Source organism: Mirounga angustirostris, unplaced genomic scaffold, assembly GCF_029215605.1.
Source record: "Mirounga angustirostris isolate CCGP_5_RB_7025 unplaced genomic scaffold, mMirAng1.0.hap1 SCAF_9, whole genome shotgun sequence".
Taxonomy (NCBI): Eukaryota; Metazoa; Chordata; class Mammalia; order Carnivora; family Phocidae; genus Mirounga; species Mirounga angustirostris.
The window spans coordinates 131389185-131408872 of NW_026991717.1; the positions used below are offsets into that span (position 1 = coordinate 131389185).

General features: G+C 53.8%; 1 protein-coding gene across 6 annotated transcripts in view; it reads right to left on the reverse strand.

Annotated features, from left to right (window-relative positions):
- Positions 1–19389, reverse strand: part of TTC7B (tetratricopeptide repeat domain 7B) — a 251052-nt gene extending 231663 nt beyond the window's left edge. For 2 of the 6 annotated variants that reach the window (XM_045901401.3, XM_045901400.3), the window contains exon 1: positions 19180–19386. In XM_045901401.3, coding sequence (XP_045757357.2) covers positions 19180–19300 — 121 coding nt within the window. In that variant the 5' untranslated portion in view covers positions 19301–19386. Of the gene's footprint in view, positions 1–19179 lie in introns of all 6 variants that reach the window. The other 4 variants (XM_064571479.1, XM_045901402.3, XM_045901403.3 and 1 more) reach the window with 4 other exon arrangements.
- Positions 19390–19688: the final 299 nt, after the last annotated feature.

Sequence of the window (19688 nt, forward strand, 5' to 3'; positions counted from 1 at the left end):
TGACTTCTACCTTGCTCTTGCTTTAGTCACTGTTACTCTGATCTTAGTTACAGTGGCCAAACTGTTATCCTAGCTAGATCCCCCCACCACCAAACAGGCTTTAAGTTGAGAACTGCTATCTGAGAACACCTTACCAATCAATACTCATTCCCAGAGTCTCTCATGTCTAGAAGGAATCCCACAGAACCCAATTGAGGGTTTTGATAGAACACCCTGACATCACCTCTCCTGTTTCACTGGCTTTATAGCCTAGGCTTGCGAAAATATTTAAACAAAGGACTACATATAAGGAGAAGTATAAAACTACCACCTTAGTGCTTTGTAGGATTTACAGCCTTTTAGTTTCTTTTTTTTTTTTTTAAGATTTTTTTAATTTTTATTTACTTGAGACAGAGAGAATGAGAGAGAGCACATGAGAGGGGGGAGGGTCAGAGGGAGAAGCAGACTCCCTGCCGAGCAGGGAGCCCGATGCGGGACTCGATCCAGGGACTCCAGGATCATGACCTGAGCCGAAGGCAGTCGCTTAACCAACTGAGCCACCCAGGCGCCCCAGCCTTTTAGTTTCTTGATCTCCTGATACTGGGGGTCACACCAGTGCCTTGCTGCTAAGATGTGCAGAGAGCCCAGCTCTATCAGAACAACTGGGTGGGCCCTTGGAAAGGTTCGGCTGAGAGGAAGAGGCTTTGCACAGAATGAGGAGACACAGTCCCTCCCCTCATGGAAGTTCTAGTCCCTCTCAGCACCACTCCACACACTGCAGCTCTACTGGAGATGTGTATAGTCCTGGGTGGCGGAGGACGAGACGAAGCCTTCACCAAGAATATTACAGGTACATGTTTACAAAATGGAAAATGTGCGGAAAGGTCTTTCAAGCAGCAGAGACAGAATATGCAAAGGCACGACACAGCCTAGCTGTCTGGGGAACTCCAAGTACTTTGTTAGAGCTGGACCATGAAGGGCAGAGAGAGGAAGACGGCCAGAGCTGCGAGTTGCCTGCCAGGTAGGCAAGGATCAGCTCCTCAGGTCTGGAAGGAGCTGTGCGCTCTGAGCAAAGAGCTTACATTCCAATTTGAAATTGGCACAGTGGTTGCAAAATCGTTTGTGCAACTGTAAACATTTTCAGCCTCCAATGAATCTGCCAAGCAAACCCCATTTTCTTTGCTCTCCTTTGAAAAAGGTGACTTCCCTACCACCCACTCTCCCAACCAGGAGGGCAAAGATCTGACAAATATCCATGAACTCAGGCCAGAGAAATCATACAGAGATGGCAAGACTCCGTCCTCATGAGGCAGGAGCTCAGCAGCCTGACCAACACTCCACGGCACCGGGTGCTCCTGTCAAGGAGCTGCGGGTTCCCGATTCAGAGCCTGCGAGTGGTGAAAGAAACAGAGGTCACCAAGCCAGCTGTTACTGCCCATAGTATGTCCGCTTACACGCTAGGACAGTGAGGTACAAGGAAAACAAAGGCCCCTCGGGCATACAAGAAAATTAATTCCAGCTGGATTAGAGAATTAAGTATGAAATAGAAGAGGATAAAAAGATAAAAATAGAACTTTCACTTCCAGCCAAGATGGAACAAATTTACCCTCCTGTATAAAATAACCACAAACACAGGATAGACTATATGGAAAAACAATTCTCATGACTCTGGACATGGGACCACAGAGAAAAGTGATCCCTGAGAGGTGCGTAGCAAACAAGGTGAGCTCTGGGATTTGCCTTGAGAGTTTCCGGCTACCCCACAGGAACAGGGAGCCCTTACATCAGGATTCTGCCACATGAAAGACTTAAATCTGAGTATCTCTCCCCCACTCATTTGCCTACTCACACTCGCCAGGCACAGGGTAGGGCGCAGCCAGGCAAGCCACACTGCAGGTGGAGAAGCAGGACTGCACGGTGGGGCCAGGCATGTACTTTCCAGAATGCAAAAGCCCAGCATTACAACGTGGAGGACAGAGCTCTGGCCTCAGGCAGCCCCAGGCTTAATACCAGCTCTGCTGCTTACTAGCTATGTGGCCCTGGGCAAGTTACTTAACCTCTCTGAACCTTAGTTTCCTCACCTGGCTACTGTGAGGCTAAGACATCATGTATGTAATGCACAGGGTACAAAGCAGGTGCTGAGTAGACGTGCATTACTGTTCCTGTTACTGCCATTCGTTTTGGACTTGCTATTTCCCAGAATGGTTATGTTGGATCTAATGAGGTCAGAAAGCTCTGTGAGACACAAGCCCTGTGCTCAAGGGGCCTGCAATCCAGTGGGAAGATAAGAACATTGTGCAACATTTATTACTAGACAAGCCATGCTGGGCGCTTACTAAATGCCGCGCAGTGGGCTAAGCCATTTACACGATCCCATTAGTCCTCCCAACCTCGCTAGGGCCTGTTAGCATCTCCATCTCACAAATGGAGAGCCGGGCACAAGAGGTGAAGCAACATGCCAAAGGTCACACAGCCAGTCGGTCCCAGAGCAGGGATTTTGAACCCAGGCCGTCTCCCTGCCCTGTGGCCCCAGCATGTGGACATCAGCCTCCAGAAAAGGGGCCCAGCTTCCCTCCCAACCAGCTGTGTGAGCAGGCCGTTCCTAAGTCCCTTTCCTGCTCCACCTGCTAGGACTCTCAGGGGACAGGAGTGAGGAGGGACTCAGGGGAGCCCAGGGCTCGTTCCACGTTTCCTTCAGGCATTTTTCAGGGTGTAAGTGAGGCTGCAGAAACCAGCTCCCCAGGAACTTACGTGGAGCCAAAGCCTGAAGCCGAACAGAGACCACTCCTGGGGACCATCACTGAGAAGAATAAGGGGAATTAGCCCCCCAGGGGAGGGGCACTCTGGTGCCATTCTTCATCTCCAAACAGTCCCCTGAGCCCCAAGCTGGCCCAGCTCCACGCCCAGCAGCCTCAGCCTCCCTGATCCCCCCACCGAGGGTGGGGGGGCTGTGGCCTTTGCCCCCTGAGGTGACTGCCCCTTCCTCCCAGACTTCTCCCTCGAGGGATAAACAGCTGACACCCAGAGATTTGATCAGATGGGGAAGAAAAAGCTTAGGGTTTCTACTCTATTCCAGGGAGTACTTGATATCAAGACCAAAAAAAAAAAAAAATCTCAACAACTGGGATTTGTCAATCGAGAAGCATTTAGGTCTATTCAAACCATTCCCGTCGTGGCTGTGATCCAAGAGGAAAAACAAATCCCCGTTCAGGCAGGAGCCGGTTCTTCAGCTCTCCTCTGTCACCCAGCAGAGACAGCCAGCTTCTCTGTCTCTTGGTCTCAGCACGACCTCAGTGAATTTCGTCCCCTCACTGACCCGGCTTCTTGTAAGTCACAGGTGTCTCTCTCAGCACTCGCAATACCTGTCATCCCCCTCCCCACCAAAAAGTGACAGAAACACAGACACTGTTGGACCGTGTTGGTAGAAGCATCATGGAATGAGTGTCTGCAGAGGGCAACTGAGCAACATCTATAAAATGACTTATGTACCTACATCTCCTGACCCAGAAAGCCCAGTTTTAGTAACTTCTCCCCTACGTACATGCGCTCTCGGGCACCAGGAGGTACATACAGGAATGCTGGCTACGTACAGCCCTTGTGGTAAGAGCACAGGACAGAACACAGCCGTACGGTCCTCACCTGGGACGTGTTAAATGAATTATGCTACACCCCATGTGATGGGACATGATGTGTCCATTCCATGAAGGAAACGGATCTCCACACAGCCCCGTGGTAGGCTGACTGCACACACCACCCCAGGGCTTCACACCTCCCTGAATCCACATGCTCTGTGGCCGCTCACGCTGACCCTGGGCTGGGCCACGTGATTTGCTCTGATTGACAGGACAGTAGTGCATCCGACACACACAGAAGCTGGGAAGCGGACTTACGCATCGGCTTCCCGCTTGCTTCTCTGTGACCACCTTGAGCCCGTGGCCGGGCTGGCCTGGATCTAAGAAAGGCCACGGGGAACAGAGCGGAGTCGTCTCAGCCAGGCCCCGCCACGTGAGCGAGCCAGCCAAGGGCAGCCATGTCACGGAGCCGACCCGCAGCTGGCTACAGACGTAGGAGCGAGCCCGGGCAAGCCCAGAATGGTGACAAATAATAAAAGGTGGCTGTTTTAAGACACTGAGTTTGGGATGGTCTGTTCCACCGCAGTAGGTAACAACGTCAGAGAGAGATACAAATAGGGTGTGCCGTCTGTTACTATTGTGTGTAAAAAAAACAAAACCAACAACACACTTTCTAATAAATCGACATATATGCTGAATATTTCTGAAAGGACCCCCCCAGGAAAGGCCTAAGAGTGGCTATGTCTGTGGAAAGGGGCAGGAGGGCACAAAGATGATGTAGGAAGGAAGTTACTTTTCTCTCTTGTATTATTTGATTTTTAGTACCATGTACCTTCATTACCTGCACAAAACATTAAGTAATTAATTTAAAAGGAAAAGAAGATGGCCTGTATTGGAGTGTGCTCTGACTCCGGAATGCCTAGTCTGGTCACCCACAAGGGGTTCACACGACCTGGCCCATCATCTCAGAGCCAGGTGGAGGAGGTCTGCATCTGCGGTTATGACTGAGAGCTTGTCATCCGCTCTCCCTGGGCCACCAGCCTCCCGTATGCACACTCTCCAGGCCCCCCGCATCCTTCCGAGGCCGTGGCAATCTGTCTCACCTGAGGGTGCCTGGACACGTTGTTATCTCCCTCCCTTCTTCTGCCAAAATCCAGGCATCGTGTGAGATGCATTTCAGGGTCACCTTGGAGAAGCCTTCCTGCTCCCTCGGCCTGAGCTCCCCATGCTCCTCACATTCACACACCAGCCAGCATTTACTTAGCACCTGCCAGCATCTGGCACAGACAGCAGTGAAGGAGACAGAGGGGTCTCTGCCCTTGTGCTGCTTACATTCCAGAAGGGGAGACAAACCAGAAAAAGGCCAGCTAGTGGTAAGAGATCAGCAGAGAGTTAAAACGGGGACATGACAGGGAGTGACCGGGTGGCTATTTGAGACTGGGCAGTCGGATCAGGGCCAGAGTCTCCAAGGAGTCTGAGTTTGAGACTTGCATGACGAGACAGAGTCTGCCAGGCAAAGATCCGCGGGAAGAGCACCCTGCAGCCCGTGGAAGGGCCCTGGGGTGGGAACATGGCTGGCACGTTCGAGGAACAGCAAGAGGGCCGTGTGGCTAGAATGGTGGGGACGGATCAGGGTAGTCAGAGAGGCGGGTAAGGGCAGCCATGAGCACGCTCGTAGACTGTGGTCAGCAGTGTGGCTTTCCTCTGGAGGGAGTGGAGAGTGTGCAAGCAGGGGTGAAGGGATCTGGTTTAGGTTCACTGTGTGGAGAACGAAATTGGGGCTGGAGCAGTCGAGGCAATGGAAGGGACGGTCAGAAGGTCACTGCGGGAGTCTGGCGGGGGGGTGACAGACGCTGGGACAAGGGGGCAGAGGTGAGAAAGAGTGCAGAAAGGGAGAGACAAGCGGAGGGAGGACACAATTTGGAGGTAAGATATACAATTTGGAGGTAAGATATACACAATTTGGAGGTAAGATACGAGTTGGACTGGAGGTGTGGCAGACCGAATAATACCCCCCACACCCCAGAGATGACTGTGTCCTAGTTGCTGGAACCTGTGAATATGTCACCTTACATGGCAAAAGGGACTTTGGGGGTGTGATTAAGTTGCGGACCTTAAGACGGGATTATCCTAGATTATGTGGGTGGGCACGCCGGGTCATGGGAGGGGGAAGTAGGCGGGTCAGAGTCAGAGGAGACGCGGTGGCAGAAGCGCAGAGGAAGCTAAACTGCAGGCTCTAGAGATGGAGGAGGGGCCGAGAGCCAAGGAACGTGGGCAGCCGTGGAGACCGGGAAAGACAAGGGCATGGATTCTTCCCCAGAGCCTCCAGAAGGAAGACAGCCCTGCGGACACCTGAGTTTAGCTGAATGAGACCTATGTCCAACTTCTGACCTCCAGAACTGCCAGAGAACACATCTGCATTATTTTAAGCCAGTAGATGTGTGATCATTAGTGACAGCAGTGATGGGAATGGAGAGGGATTAAAAGAAATTCTTTACTTTTAGCTTTGAGACTGCACACTGGACTAGAAAATGGTACCATCTTGCCATTTACTGAGGTGAGCAGAAATAAAACCAAGAGTTCTGTTCTAACTTAAATAACATTTGAAACCCAAGTAGAGAAATCAAGTCAGTGGATGGAGGTTGGCGTCAAAGCTGGAGGAGAGTGAATGGAAGGACCCAGTTAAAGAAACCAGGACCGGGGCCCCTGGGTGGCTCAGTCATTAAGCGTCTGCCTTCGGCTCAGGTCATGATCCCAGGTCCTGGGATTGAGCCCCGCATCGGGCTCCCTGCTCCATGGGAAGCCTGCTTCTCCCTCTCCCTCTCCCCCTGCTTGTGTTCCCTCTCTCGCGGTCTCTCTGTCAAATAAATAAAAATTAAAAAAAAAAAGAAAAGAAAAAGAAACCAGGACCGTGTTTGTTACAGAAACAGATTTGAAGTTTCCAGAAAGAAGGAGTAGGGGCACCTGGTGGCTCAGTCATTAAGCATCTGCCTTCGGCTCAGGTGATGATCCTACTATGGTCCTGGGATCGAGCCCCGCATCGGGCTCCCTGCTCGGCGGGAAGCCTGCTTCTCCCTCTCCCACTCCCCCTGCTTGTGTTCCCTCTCTCGCTGTGTCTCTCTCTGTCAAATCAATAAATAAAATCTTTAAAAAAAAAAAAAAGGAAGAAAGAAGGAGTGGCCAAGTGGGTTAAAGGCAGCTGGAATACGGAGGAAGATAAGAACACAAACATAACCATTAGATTTGGCAACAGGGAGGCCACATCAGAGGGTGACCTTGACATGGGAGGTCTCAGGGTGTGCAGGGTGGGGGGTACAAGCTCAAAGGAGCAGGCTGAGGAGACAGTTCTTTGAAGAGGCTTTGCTGAGACGGAGCAGAGAGGCGGGCAGTAAGTCACAGAGATGTGGGCTTAGGGAAGGTTTGTTGTTGTTGTTGTTGTTGTTGTTTTTTAAGATTTTATTTATTTGACAGAGAGAGATACAGCGAGAGAGGGAACACAAGCAGGGGGAGTGGGAGAGGGAGAAGCAGGCTTCCCGCTGAGCAGGGAGCCCGACGCGGGGCTCGATCCCAGGACCCTGGGATCATGACCTGAGCCGAAGGCAGACGCTTAACGACTGAGCCACCCAGGCGCCCCTTAGGGAAGGTCTTTACAGGAGAGTCTAGGGTGTCTGTGAATCCTCGAGGGAATGACCCGGGAAAGAAGACAGAGACAGAGAACTGATCCAGAAGAGAGGAGAAATGTCAGCAGCTGTGAAGTCCTAAGGAGGCGCGAACAGAGGGATTCTGAGCAAAGGTGCAGGGGCTGCAGGCCTTGGAAAGGAGCTGGAGCCTCCGCAGAGTGACAGGAGGGGGAGAAGGCTGACGCAGTGGTGGGAAACGAGGGGCTTTCCTAACTGCTCCTATGTCCTCAGTAAAGTTCATACCAGGTCATGAGCTAGGAGTGACAGGATGGCATTCCGATAAAAGGCCTGAGAAGGGGAAAGAGTGCGTGAAAGCAGGGCTACGAACGTGCCAGAAGCGTGGCAGGGCCTCTGAGGTCACTGGTCATCAAGTGCAGATGACCAGTGAGGCTGAGGGGCTTCCTCCCACGACGTGTAGCTGCTCAGCGGCACATACGAGCAGGCAGAGAGCTGGGCTTCACCTGGGTAGGGCCACTGTCAAGCAGCTGGCTGGAGAAGGCAAGGTCATGCCACCCCACTTCTCAAAGCCCTCCCGTGGCTCCCCTCTCACCCAAAGGGAGAGCCAAAATCCTTGTACCTTACTCCCTGGGCTCTGACCTCCACCCTGTCCCTCTCACATTCATGCCCCATCTCCAGGACTCAGCACGTGGTAGGTGTTCTCTAAATATTTCTGAAATGAGTGGACCAATCCATGGGTCTCCCTTTCGCGGACAGGACCTACTCAAGTACCTTAGTCTCTGGCGACTCAGCTACCCGCCCTCCCGGGGTGCCTGGTACGTAGGGGGGGTATGACTGTTGACCAAGACCCAGGCCTTCGTGTGTCTACCTCTGGGCCCCGTTGTCCCTCCTCCACTATCTTTGCTCAAATTATGACCCAGTTCCGAGGACCTGCTATTTGGATCTTGACTGAAAGGCAAAGATGCCAAAAGTCAAAGATTAAGGAACTCAAAGAAATTGGCAGAAACGATATTCTGGGAAAATCTTGGTAGTTGGGAATCCAGGCTTCGTGCCAAAGCCTCCTCCCCATGTTCACACACAATGCAGAGGCTGGAAGGACAGGATGAGAGAGTAAAACGTGGGAACAGAAGACACTATTTCCACTGCGCTGGGAGAACAGACAAGCGTACTGGTTTAACACGCGCACGCGCAGAGGCGCGCACACACACACACACACACACACTTCCCCTCAAAAAACCTCGTTTAATAAGAGAGAAGGTAACTTGAAAGTCATCTTGGAGTTGGTCTGGCCTGTCCCTAGGGCTCAGCAGGGCAGGAAATGACTCTAGCAGGGCAGGGGGATGTTATCAGGCCAGCCCAGAAGGCTTGGAAATGGCTCTCTCAGGAAGCCAGCTCCACACAGAGAAGTTAAATGCACACTCACACAGAGTCAGCAAGCATCTCTTGAAGATTCAAAGCCCTAATCCACGCCCTGCCCTCAAAGACCATGGTCTAGAGGGAGCCAGGGGCCACGGAGTCCTGGCATGGTGGGGTGGAAAGACCATCAGGCACACTCAGAAGACTGTCAGAAGTAAGTAAGTGAGGTCTGAGCTGGCTGGGCCTCAGGAATTTGTCCAAGGGAGGTAGGATTTCTCCAAGTGAGCATCTAGGCAGAAGGGAGATGGCACAGCTGGTGGGTGGGGTCGGGCAGAGGCAGGAAGGAGGCTACCACAGGCCTTGGGGCAGCTGCAGAGGGCTGGAGGGACCCACATTCCCAGGCCGCTAGCCCAGGACTCAGTGGAGAGCTGACTCCCTTGGCCTGGTGGGCCAGAGAAAGGAAAAACATTTACTGCGGGTCCCCTCGCTTGGCATGCCCAGCAATATCACCTCATCAACTCAACACTTCTTACTTGAGAATAGAAAGCTGCTTCTCATTAGACTTTGAAGCTGCAAGGGCCAGAAAAGGCGGTTAGTCAAGGGAGGCAGGCCTCACCTCCAAGGGGCTGAGCCAGCCCAAAGTGAGGAGACTGGAGGGAGAGGGAGAGGCAGCAGAGAGACCCAGAACCCCTCCCTGGGAAGGGCCACTCGGCAAGCATGGACCCTTCAGTTGTACAAGAGACACAAGAAGAGAAGGTCATGGACATCCAGTCAGCCTGAACAGCAATCCAGCAGCCAGAACTCACCCAGAGCCCCAGGCGGGCAGGGCCATCCAGTCACCGGAGGGACAGCACCAGAAGTCTCGGTGTCTCAGGCGGACATTCCCTCCCACGGACCTCCACCGCCCTCGACCTCTACCATTCCCAGCCCCAAGCACATACATGCCGGGTCTCCACGTACTAGACTTGAGCATAAGCATGGTCTCAGTGGTCACCATACTCCAGGTCGTCAGGCAGGGCTGGCGCCCAGTACGTGGTCAGTAGGTGTTTGATGAGCAAACGAATCCAAGTTAACTCCTCAAGGGCAACAGCCAAGTTGTTCTTTGAACAATTAACTGAGCACCTGCTGTATGTCAGACAGGCTATTGGTGCTGGAGATACAGCAATGGACAAAAGAGCAAAAAAGCCCTGCCCTCATGGGGCCGACGGCCCAGCAGTCACATTCATGGTTGTGTCCCCAGTACACCTCACAGCACCCCCACACTAAAGTGCAGAATGAACGGCTGCAGGAGGAGGACTGAGCTGAGGCCCTAGGTCTGCACGGACTAGTTCTGGGACCCGGCTAACGGCGACTGCCATCAGCTTTGGGCCTCTGTCACAATTCAATACCACGGGAGCCCACCCCAACCCCCACTGCACGGCTGCTATCATTGCTGTTACTGTTACCCCTGCCTGCTTCCTCCCCCCTGCCAAGGGCTGAGCATCCGGACCTTCCTCCCCTCCTTCCACACATAGTACTCCGGACTCGGGCAGGCTGCCTGAGATGACCGCTCGTGCCTCAAACCTACTGCATTACCCCTCGGACTCCTCAGAACAACCTTGGAGCTAAAGAGGGAAGCTCGGGGAAGCTGAGTAACGCACCCACGGCCAGACAAGCAGTTAAGTGCCAGACCCGGGATCTAATCCCACATCTCACAGGACAGAGCCCACTGCTTTCTCCGCACCAGGTTCCTTTCCTCGTTGCGAAAATACTTCCATCTGCCCAACAGAGTAAACAACCGTCCTGCTTGCCCAGGGCTGAGGGAGTTCCCGGGACACGGGATTTTCAGTGCTTCAAACCAGGAAAGTCTCAGGCCAACTGGGACAAAGCCACAGCTCTGCCCAAGATCCTCCTCCGGGCGCTCTGCCAGGCCTTACCCACTGCCACCTAAGCACTCCCTGCCCTCAGGCCCCAGTAACCCAGCAGCACCCTGGAGCCTTGTAAGTAACGCTGTCATTGTTCCGCTCAAGCTACGGGGTGACACTCTGTCCCACCACTTGGACAATCGTGTCTAAAATCTGGTCCTGGAACTTCCTGTGCTACAAACCACCTATGCTAATTAACAACCCTGCTTCCTGAACCCCGACCCCACTAAGACCTCCTAAAGCAGGACTCGGGCCCAGCCTGGGAATCTGAGCTGCTAACCAGCCCCCAGGTGACTCAGCGGCCCAGAGACTGTGTGACTGTGTGACTGCCCTGAGCTGTAAGCTTCTTGTGGCTGGTGACCCACTCAGTCTTTTTCTTCTGGTACAGGCCCCATACAGAGGAGGTACACATTAAATGCTCAAGATTATAGTTGAAGGCAACAGCTTCAGACCTGCCCGACCATAAAACTCACCTAAGGCTCTATTTTAAAATGCAGATTTCCAGCCCCCATCTTGGACCAGGGAAATCACTACCCCATAGGAGTGGTCTGGGAATCCATAATGTCCAGGCTCCCTTAGTTCAGTGCTACTCAGAGCGGATCCACGGACAGGCAGGATTGGCATCACATGGGAGCATTGTTAAGCCTGTAGGAGCTCAGGCCCTGCCCCAGACCTGCTGCATCAGAATCCCTAGGAATGGGGCCCCACAAGTCAACTTGGTGATTCCTTGATCTGACAAGCTTAGAAAACCATTCGTTGGTGTAAAGAATAATGGAACTAGAGTTACAAGTGGGTTAGAATCCAGCTCAGTGAACATCTCCCAACCTCAGTCTACTTACCCCTGAATAAGAATTATGACCCTCGACCCCATTCCTCGCGCGGTTGTTGTGATGATTAACTGGGATCTGTGTAAAAGTTCATGCCCAGAACATGGCACACAGCAAAAGCTCAAGCAAGGCTTGTTCATTCCCTTCTAGCACTGTTTCAACACCCGTGAAGTCCGGAAAACTAAGGTTTCAGAGAATCAAGTGAGGTGCCCAAGGTCACTTGGAGGGCAAATGCAGGGAGATTCTGACTCCAGGTCTGGCAGGCCTCTGAAAGGACCAAAAAACATCTGTTCTGCCTCGCTCTGGCACTTCCATCCCTCCACCACCCCTGACTGACACGGGCAGACAAACAGGGGCTGCAGCCACACTGTTAGGTTTCCTGCGGCTTGTGGCTGCCCTTTATATGGTATGTGGCACTCCTCCGACCCACCTGCCAAACTCTGCTCCTTCTTGTCTTGGTAGCTGATGGGGATGGTTTTGAGAGATCTCAGAAAACCTCTTCCCTTTTCTTGGCTGCTCAGATGGGAAACACCAGCTTTCACAGAAAGGCCCGCAACCCTCCACCACCTGCCACGCATGAAGTCACCCAGAGGGGCAGGAATCTACCCCAGTGAGGTCGGTGTGAACCAGGGGCGAAGGCCATTCCTGACGGTGCACCCGGTGCAAAGCTGGCGGGGCAGCTGGGGGTGCTCCGAGTAAGCGAGGGGGTGCACCAGAGGGAATGCCTGCAGCAGCACGGAACCACCGCACACCCAGTTCAGTGCAGCTTCAACAAGAAGGCATTTACTACGCCACATAAATGACACCGAGACAAGGGCCACCGCAGGCGTGGAGCCACATCCTTCTTTGTGTCTCTGCGCGGCCGCCCTCTGAGGGTCAGCCTCACGGCCACCAGACGGCTGCAGCTCCGAGCCTCGGAAGCGCGAGCGACGATTTCCAGGGGGAGAAGACCACTCCCGTCACCTCGAAAGCATCTACGTCACTCCTGAGCAAGAGGAAATCTTTTCCAGAAGCCCCCCTCCCACAGCTAATGCTCCTGATGTCTCATTGGCTAGAACTAAGTCACATGCTCATGCCTCAGCCAATCACAGGCAGGGAGTGGCCCCATCAGGGCCCGCCCCTCCAGTGAAGCACATGGCACACGGAGGGGCTGACAGTTGGGACAAAATTGGGGCTCAGTCAGGAAGGAGGAAAAGGAGCTCAGGTGGAGCACGCTGGGTTGACAACCGGGGAGCCTCTGGCCGGCCCCAAGTCACGTGACACCGCCAGCCCCGCAGGTGAACAGCCCTGGCCCGGGCCGGAGTCATCGCTTGCCCTGTGGCCTTCGCTTCCACTTCCGAAGGCGCCGGCCCCTACTTCCTTGGGCCGCTTCCAGTTGCTCAGAGGCCTCCCCTCGTGAAAGTCTGGGGCCGGATCAACACAGCACAGCAAGAACACACTAGGAGCCTAACGCTCCCCCGAGCAGAGCCTCTAGAAGCTGGCCACCTGGGGGAGGAGACGAGGCACGAGCCACGACAGACCACGTGGGGGAGGAGAAACAGCCCTGAACCGGGAGATGATAAACCCACCGCCAGGACCCAGCAGCACATACCTCCTGAGGGCTTACTCTGTGCAGGCACCAAGCTGAGGACGGTTAGGTGCGGTTTTTTGTTTCTCGCTTTCACCTCCGGTCCTTACAACTGCCCTACGAGTTTGGCACTATGACTACACGTTCATAATCCCTTATCCATAATTTCCCAAATCTAAACTCTCTAAAAACCAAAAGCTGGTTTTGTTTTTGTTAACTTACTGGGCAACAAAACCTCAACTGAACCAACACGAGGCTATTTTTTAATCTATCTATCCCTTCGCAAGGACTGTTTGCATGTTTGGGTGCAGAAACAGTGACGTGTTTCATTCTGAAGTGCTGCTCCTGGAGCCACTGAGACTGTCACGTATTGGCCAGGATAGGTACCATATTCTGGAAAATTCTGCACTCAGAAACACAGCTGGCACCAAGAGTTTCAGAAGAGGGATTCTGGATGCATATCACCACTTTACACACGGGGCTTCACCAGGTGAAGGAACTCTTAGTTAGGGAGCCGCGGAAGCTCACTTGGAACTAAGCGACTGCTCTCACCGGCCAGAGCTCGGACCCACCCTGCCTGCTTCTGCCACCCGCCAGCTGGTGGCTTTAAGGAAGACACTTCCGTGAGCCTATTTTTTTCATCTGTAAAATGGGGAACCTACAACCAGATCAGTGGCTTTAAAAATTTAAAGAATTTAATTTATTATTATTTATATTATTTATTATTTATATTATTATTATTTATTTAATTTATCTAAAAAATGTGTTTTTAAAAGCATATTAGGCCTTCCTTCAAAGGAAACCTTAGGCAAAAGTATCACTGCTCCAGGGAGTAAGGCCTGCCCACCCAGCCACCAGGCCCCTAAAGCATGTTCCCAGAGGGGTTCCTCAACAACACAGTTTGGAAACTGCTATACAATGTGATCTCTCAGGACCCATCTGGTTCTAACACTGTGTGGTTGTTTGTCTGAGGCAAACATCCTTTTTTGTGAAGGAAGGACAGCTGGGAGGAACTTGAACCAGACCTTGACAGACGGGTAGGCTTCTGGCCTACAGAGAGGACTTCAGAGCAAATGACATGAGCACAGGTGGAAAGACAATGAGCAAGGTGAGTGAGAGGGTCCAAGAGGCCAAAGCAGCCAGTGGGGGCAGGGTGGGGGCAGGGATGGGGAAGCCCAGGTAATGGGAGGCCACACTGGACAGGCTCGCTTACCAAGCAGATCAATGTCAGGAATCCTCAGAACCTGACATCCCTCCAGGCAGGCGGCCAGAGAAAAGCTGAGCAGTCCTGGCCCCACTGTATGCAGCCACAAGGTCGTGGTCCTTCCGTCCTGACTACAGTGACCATGAGCCCCAGTGCTTAGGTCAAGAGCTATCAATATGTTATTGTCAAATAAGTGACTCTTTTGAATCCAAAAATCAGGACATATGGTCTGCCACAAAGGTGTGTCCTTCAGAGGACAACAAGACAGAGTATTTGAAAACAGGACGGCTGCCCTGGGAAGGCTAGGGTGGAGTGTCATCAAGGTCTCAGTGTCCTTCCCCACTGTCTGGGGAGAGTCTGACTCCCAGGAGTCTGCAGCACCCTGGGAACGTCCAAAGAAGCCATTCTAAACAACAGTGCCACTTTCCTACCCCACAGCCAACTCTCTGGTAAACATCAGCCTTGTTTCCAAAGAAGCCCCTAAATGGGCAGGAAAGGCTCCAGAGGCCTCAGACCAGGGAGCTGTCCAGGAACTCAGCCCACTTCCAGAGGGGGATGCCACCAGGCTGGAGGCACCAAGGCCACTGGGAATATCAGCTAGTGGCAAATGCAAGAACTTCACTCCCACTCAGTGGTCTGCATACATTTTGTAACCAAACTCTGCTCCAGAATATTCTTTGTTTCAGGCACCATTTCCCTACCTGCCCATCACCAAGAGGTAATTAACATGTCTCAAAATCATACCCAATCAGAACGGTGATAATCCCTTAAAGGAGAAACCACCATTTGGGGCCTAATTGTTCTAAGTAAGCTCAGTAACTGAGCTTACCTAAGATTAACAGACAGGGAAAGGAAGGAGAAGCAGACACGGCCTCAGAAAGGGAGTGGCTGTCTGTTGGGGCTGGTGCAGGCTCCTGTTTCTGCTATTGAAAAACGTGGGAGTCTTGACCAGGCACAAGCTCAGGTGTGTCATTTCTAGGGCTCCCACCCTTCGTCCCAGCCAGGTGTTATCCAGCACGTGGCCTGCCTTGTCCAGGGTTACACTGAGTCAGCTGGAGGGAGTCAATACCAGCATTTTGCATGTAGCAAGGTTTGCATGTATCAACCCATTTCTTCCTCACAGCCACCTTAATGGAGGACGATTATTAACCCTATCACAGCAATGAAGAACACAGGCTCGGAGAGGTTAACTGACTGGCTCAGGGTCACCCAGCTACAGGTAGATTGTGGATTGAAGCCCAGGTGCCAGGCCATGCACTTTGTCACACAGCAGTGAACCTCACCATTGGGAGGCTAAAGGGTGACACTCTGGGGAGAGAGGGCAGCTGGGACTGCCCTCCTAGGGCCAGAAATGACTTGTGAGCCAACAGGGAGCTGATGGGCTGTTGTTCTCCATCTTAATCCCCAACCCCCTCAGGCTGCCACCTCAGTTCCAGGCCAGGGCACCTCAGAATTCCCTGTGCCCACAAATCTGCCGGATGCCTGGTTAAGATGCAGGTGCTGACCCCAGGGTGGGGCCCGAGAGTCTGCATTCCTCACACGCTCCCACGTGATGCCCAAGCTGCTGCTTCGCTGACCACACTTCAGGCAGCGAGAATCTAGACTTGAGTCAAATTTTCTCCCACCTCACCCCTCCCTTCTTAACTTGCGTGATCACTGTCTTGCCGGAACTCACAGGGGCCTGGCATGTAGCTGCCACACATTTTGGGGGGGTGGGGAGCTGTGTTTGGTTTTTTTTTTTTTTTTTGAGATGGGAGTGATTAAAATGGTACTCACAGTGGAGTATGAGGCAGAAAATGGATTTCCGAGGTCTGTTTTCAGCTTGGCATTTGCCCTTTTCTTCCTTATTCACCTCTTGGCCAAACTGTTTAAACTAATTTATCTCAAAGGACTCAGGCTGGAGCAGCATGCTCCGAAAGTGTCCACTGTTTCCAGCCCTTACTGGGAGGGGTTGCCATGCTCCCGTCCCAGAAGAAGCAAATGCTGCTGAGCAGGGAGGCCTCTGCCAGCAGGAGCACTGGGAACGCGTGACTCCTCCGCTCAGACCCCTCCCTGGGCTCCCACCTCATTCAGAGAAAAGCCAAAGCCTTAACCATGACCTCCAACGTCCCAAGTGATCTGGCCCTGCCACCCCTCTGCCCTCATCAGGCCTCTACCCTTGACGTCCCCTCCACGGCCTCGGGGCCTATCTTAAATGTTGCCTTCCCGGTGAGGCCCTCCCTGGCCACATATTAAACTAGTAACTTTTGTGCCCCCCCACCCCCAGCCCACTCCCAAAGCACTGCTGCCTCTCCCCCTCTTGATTCCCTTCTGATACTACTTACCACCATCTGGCATCCTATAAATTTTACTTAGTGATTTTTATTTATGTCCCCCTGCCCCTTCCCGCTGGAGTGTGGACTTCATAAAGGCAGGGACGTTTGTCATTTTTGTCTGTTTTGTTCAGTGATATATCCCCAGTGCCTACAACAGTGCCTAGCCTGTAGCAAGTACTCGGTATCTGCGGAATGAATGAAGGAGCTGCACACTAACGGGTCAGACTGACGAGCCCTGGGAGTCATTAGTGATTCTCATAACAACCCCTGCAAACTCAGTCTTTTCCTCCCCATTCCAAGATGAGGAGACTGAAGCTCTGAGTGGTTAGTTAAGAGATTTGGCCAAGGACATAGAGTTAGGCTCAGGCGCCGGTCTGCCCAGTTCCAAAGACCACTGTGTTCTTTTCGGCCTGTGGCTGCCGTCTTATGACAAACATGACAGTAACCCGCTTTCCTGATTGTAAGCAGCAAATGCTTTTGCTTAAGGATTTTGCCAAATCTGCCCAAAATTCGAGGTCCAGTTCACCCAAAAGGGTCTAGGGGGAGCTGGTGCCCTCAAGGCCAGGAGGAAATCCTACCACCAGCCCAAGGAAGCCCCCATCAGCCAAAGGAAGGAAAGGACCCTCCTTCAAACATTTCCCTGAACCCCAAAGAAGAGCCCCAATAATTCTGGGTTTGTTTCGTCTTTTTCTTTGCTTTATCTTGTTATGTTCCTGAGCAATCTCTTTGACCTTTTCAAGTCCAGGTGACCTTTTGCCATCAATGACTGCTACAAACCATGTGGGTTCTAGGGCAGAATCTATCTCGCATGAAGTTCCCAAAACCAAACCTGCACCCGGACCCATGGACCACTGTGCCCCACATAACCCACTCTCCCAGGCTCAGGCCCTGGGAAGGGAGCCGAGTCTTGTGGGGCTGTGAAGGTAAGATGGGCCTATGCCACCAAAAGCCCATCTACCCTCTTATTCCAGAGACCACCCCAGTGTGAGTCGCCCCTCCTCCCCTACTCATCACTCTCAATCCCATGACCTCGTCTGTTTTCTTCAAATCACTTCTCACTATGAAGCTATCCCATTTATTGATTTCTGTATTTGCCATTGCCTGTCTCCTCAGAAGAGGTTCAGTACGTGAGGGTTGGAGCTTGGTCAGTGCTGCTTACCTCTATTCTATTCCTGGAACAGGTAGGCATGCAAATATTGGTTGAATGAATGAGTAAATAAAGCAGAAAATAAGTGGGTTCTGAAGGAAAGAACCAGGAGGCTCACAAATGAACCCATTTAACTCTAACGTCAACCTGTGCTAAAGGTATTTTATGCCTACACAGCTGGGAAGTGACAAAGTAGACCCAGGACTGTCCAATGCCAAGAAGAAATGAGAAAATGCTGCAAGTAAGGAGAGAAGAAGCAAGAGGACAAGCTGGTGAGCCTTCCAGGAAGGGCAAGGTCAAGCTGCCATCGGGGCCCATGAGACTGAACACCATTTTCCTCGAATGCTGACTTAGAGACGAGGCAACATTTTCCACTGAGCTGAGCCCAGGTAGGTCTATGCTTCCCTCCATGCCCCAGGACAGTCATGGCGCCTGCATCCCCCCGGGAAATCTCTGCCCAAAGCAAGGTACCATAGTTGAGAGTGTGCAAAACCAAGTTCCTATTTCAAGACACTAACACCATAAAAGACACAATCATAAACCACTCTTGACCAAGACACTTGACATTCCTCTCCATTTCTGAGTAGCTTGAGGTTAAAAGGTTGAAAATAGCCCGATGTCCTTTCTTAGAGCAGTGTCTTTCATTCATTCATCCTTTCATTCATTTGTTCAGCCAACATTTGCTCACCCAGCCTCAAGCTGCCAGGGATGAAATAACATAAAACCTCTGCCCTCTCACCAGTCCATTGGTGCCTGCAGTTTTGGCGGGTACTAAAAGACCAGCAAATATTAAGGATACTTGCTTCCAAAACAAATAAGGCCACGTGGAGCTGCGCTCTGAAATGGGATTTTGGATGCAATTTTGATTTGATTGGGTACAAGAACCAATTCAGTCAACGGGGCCACAGACTAACTCCAAGCACCAGACTCCTACTCAGACCCCTTCCTCCTCTGGGCACCAAGCCCCTAGGCCCCCCAACCCCATTCTTCAACTACATTCCCACCTCTCTCTACCATATGCTCTCTCTGACTCTCCTGACTCTATTTCCCCTATATTCCCAAACCCGACCTCCCTAGGTCCACAGCTTTGACTTCCTACTCTCTGAACCCCAGGACACACATTCACCTGCCTTCCACCACCACCCCCTACACACACCCCAAGTCTGAGCTTCCCCCTGGAGCCCCTTGAACGTCACGTGTTTACAAACCATATTTCCCAGGGGTCTCTGTTCGACAAGCCCCCCCCCGCACAGCATACGCACACCCTGTAATCCCCAGCACACTTCACGGCCGTGCCCGGGGGAGCGCCCTCCCCCATCGCCTCCAACTTCTTAGGACCCGAAGGCCGCCCGGGCCCCCGGGCCCCCGCTCGGGCAGCCGGCTCCTTGAGCCCCCGGACGCGCTGACCCTACAGAAGCCCGCCCGCCCGCCGGAACTCTGGGACGCGGGCACGGCCCTGGCCCGCTGGACGCCCCGACCGCGTGACGTCCGGGACCCCGGGGCTCCCAGGCCCCGGCCCCACGCACCGCCCCGGCGCGGAGCCCGCGAATCCCCGCCGCGCCCCTGCCCGCGCCCCGCCGCGCCTCCGGGGCCTGGCCCGGCCCGGAGGAGAGCGCGGCGCCCCCGTACCTCCCCGCCCCGCAGCCCAGGCCGGCGCGCCCGGCGCCTACCGTTGGCGATGAGCTTGGCCGACAGCTGCTTGACGAGCTCGGGGATCCGCTCCCACTGGCACTCGGAGCGGCAGCGCTCGATCTCCGTCTCGAGGCGCGAGCCCGCCTTCCTGGTCGCCATCGCGGCCTGGCCGGGCCCAGCCCGCCCGCCCGCAGGCCCCGCAGGCCCCGCCGCCGCCGCCCGGGCGCCCCCGCCGCCGCCTCCCGCTGCCGCCGCGGGCGCGGGCTCCGGCTCCCGGCTCCGCGGCGTAACGGGAGCGCCGGCTGGGGAAGGGGCGGGGAGGCGGGCGGCGGCGGCGGCGGCGGGCGGCGGCGGGGCCCCGGGCGCCGCGAGGAGCGGCCCCTGCCGGCCAGGGCCGGAGCGGCAGCCGGGCGGGGGCCGGGGCCGGGGCCGGGCGGCTGGGGGGCGGGGAGGCTCCGGAGGGGCGAGGTGCGGCGGAGGCCGGGGAGGGGAGGGAGGCCCGGGAGCGGGACTTGCAGTGGGACGGGGGCGGGGGCTCGGGAGGTGG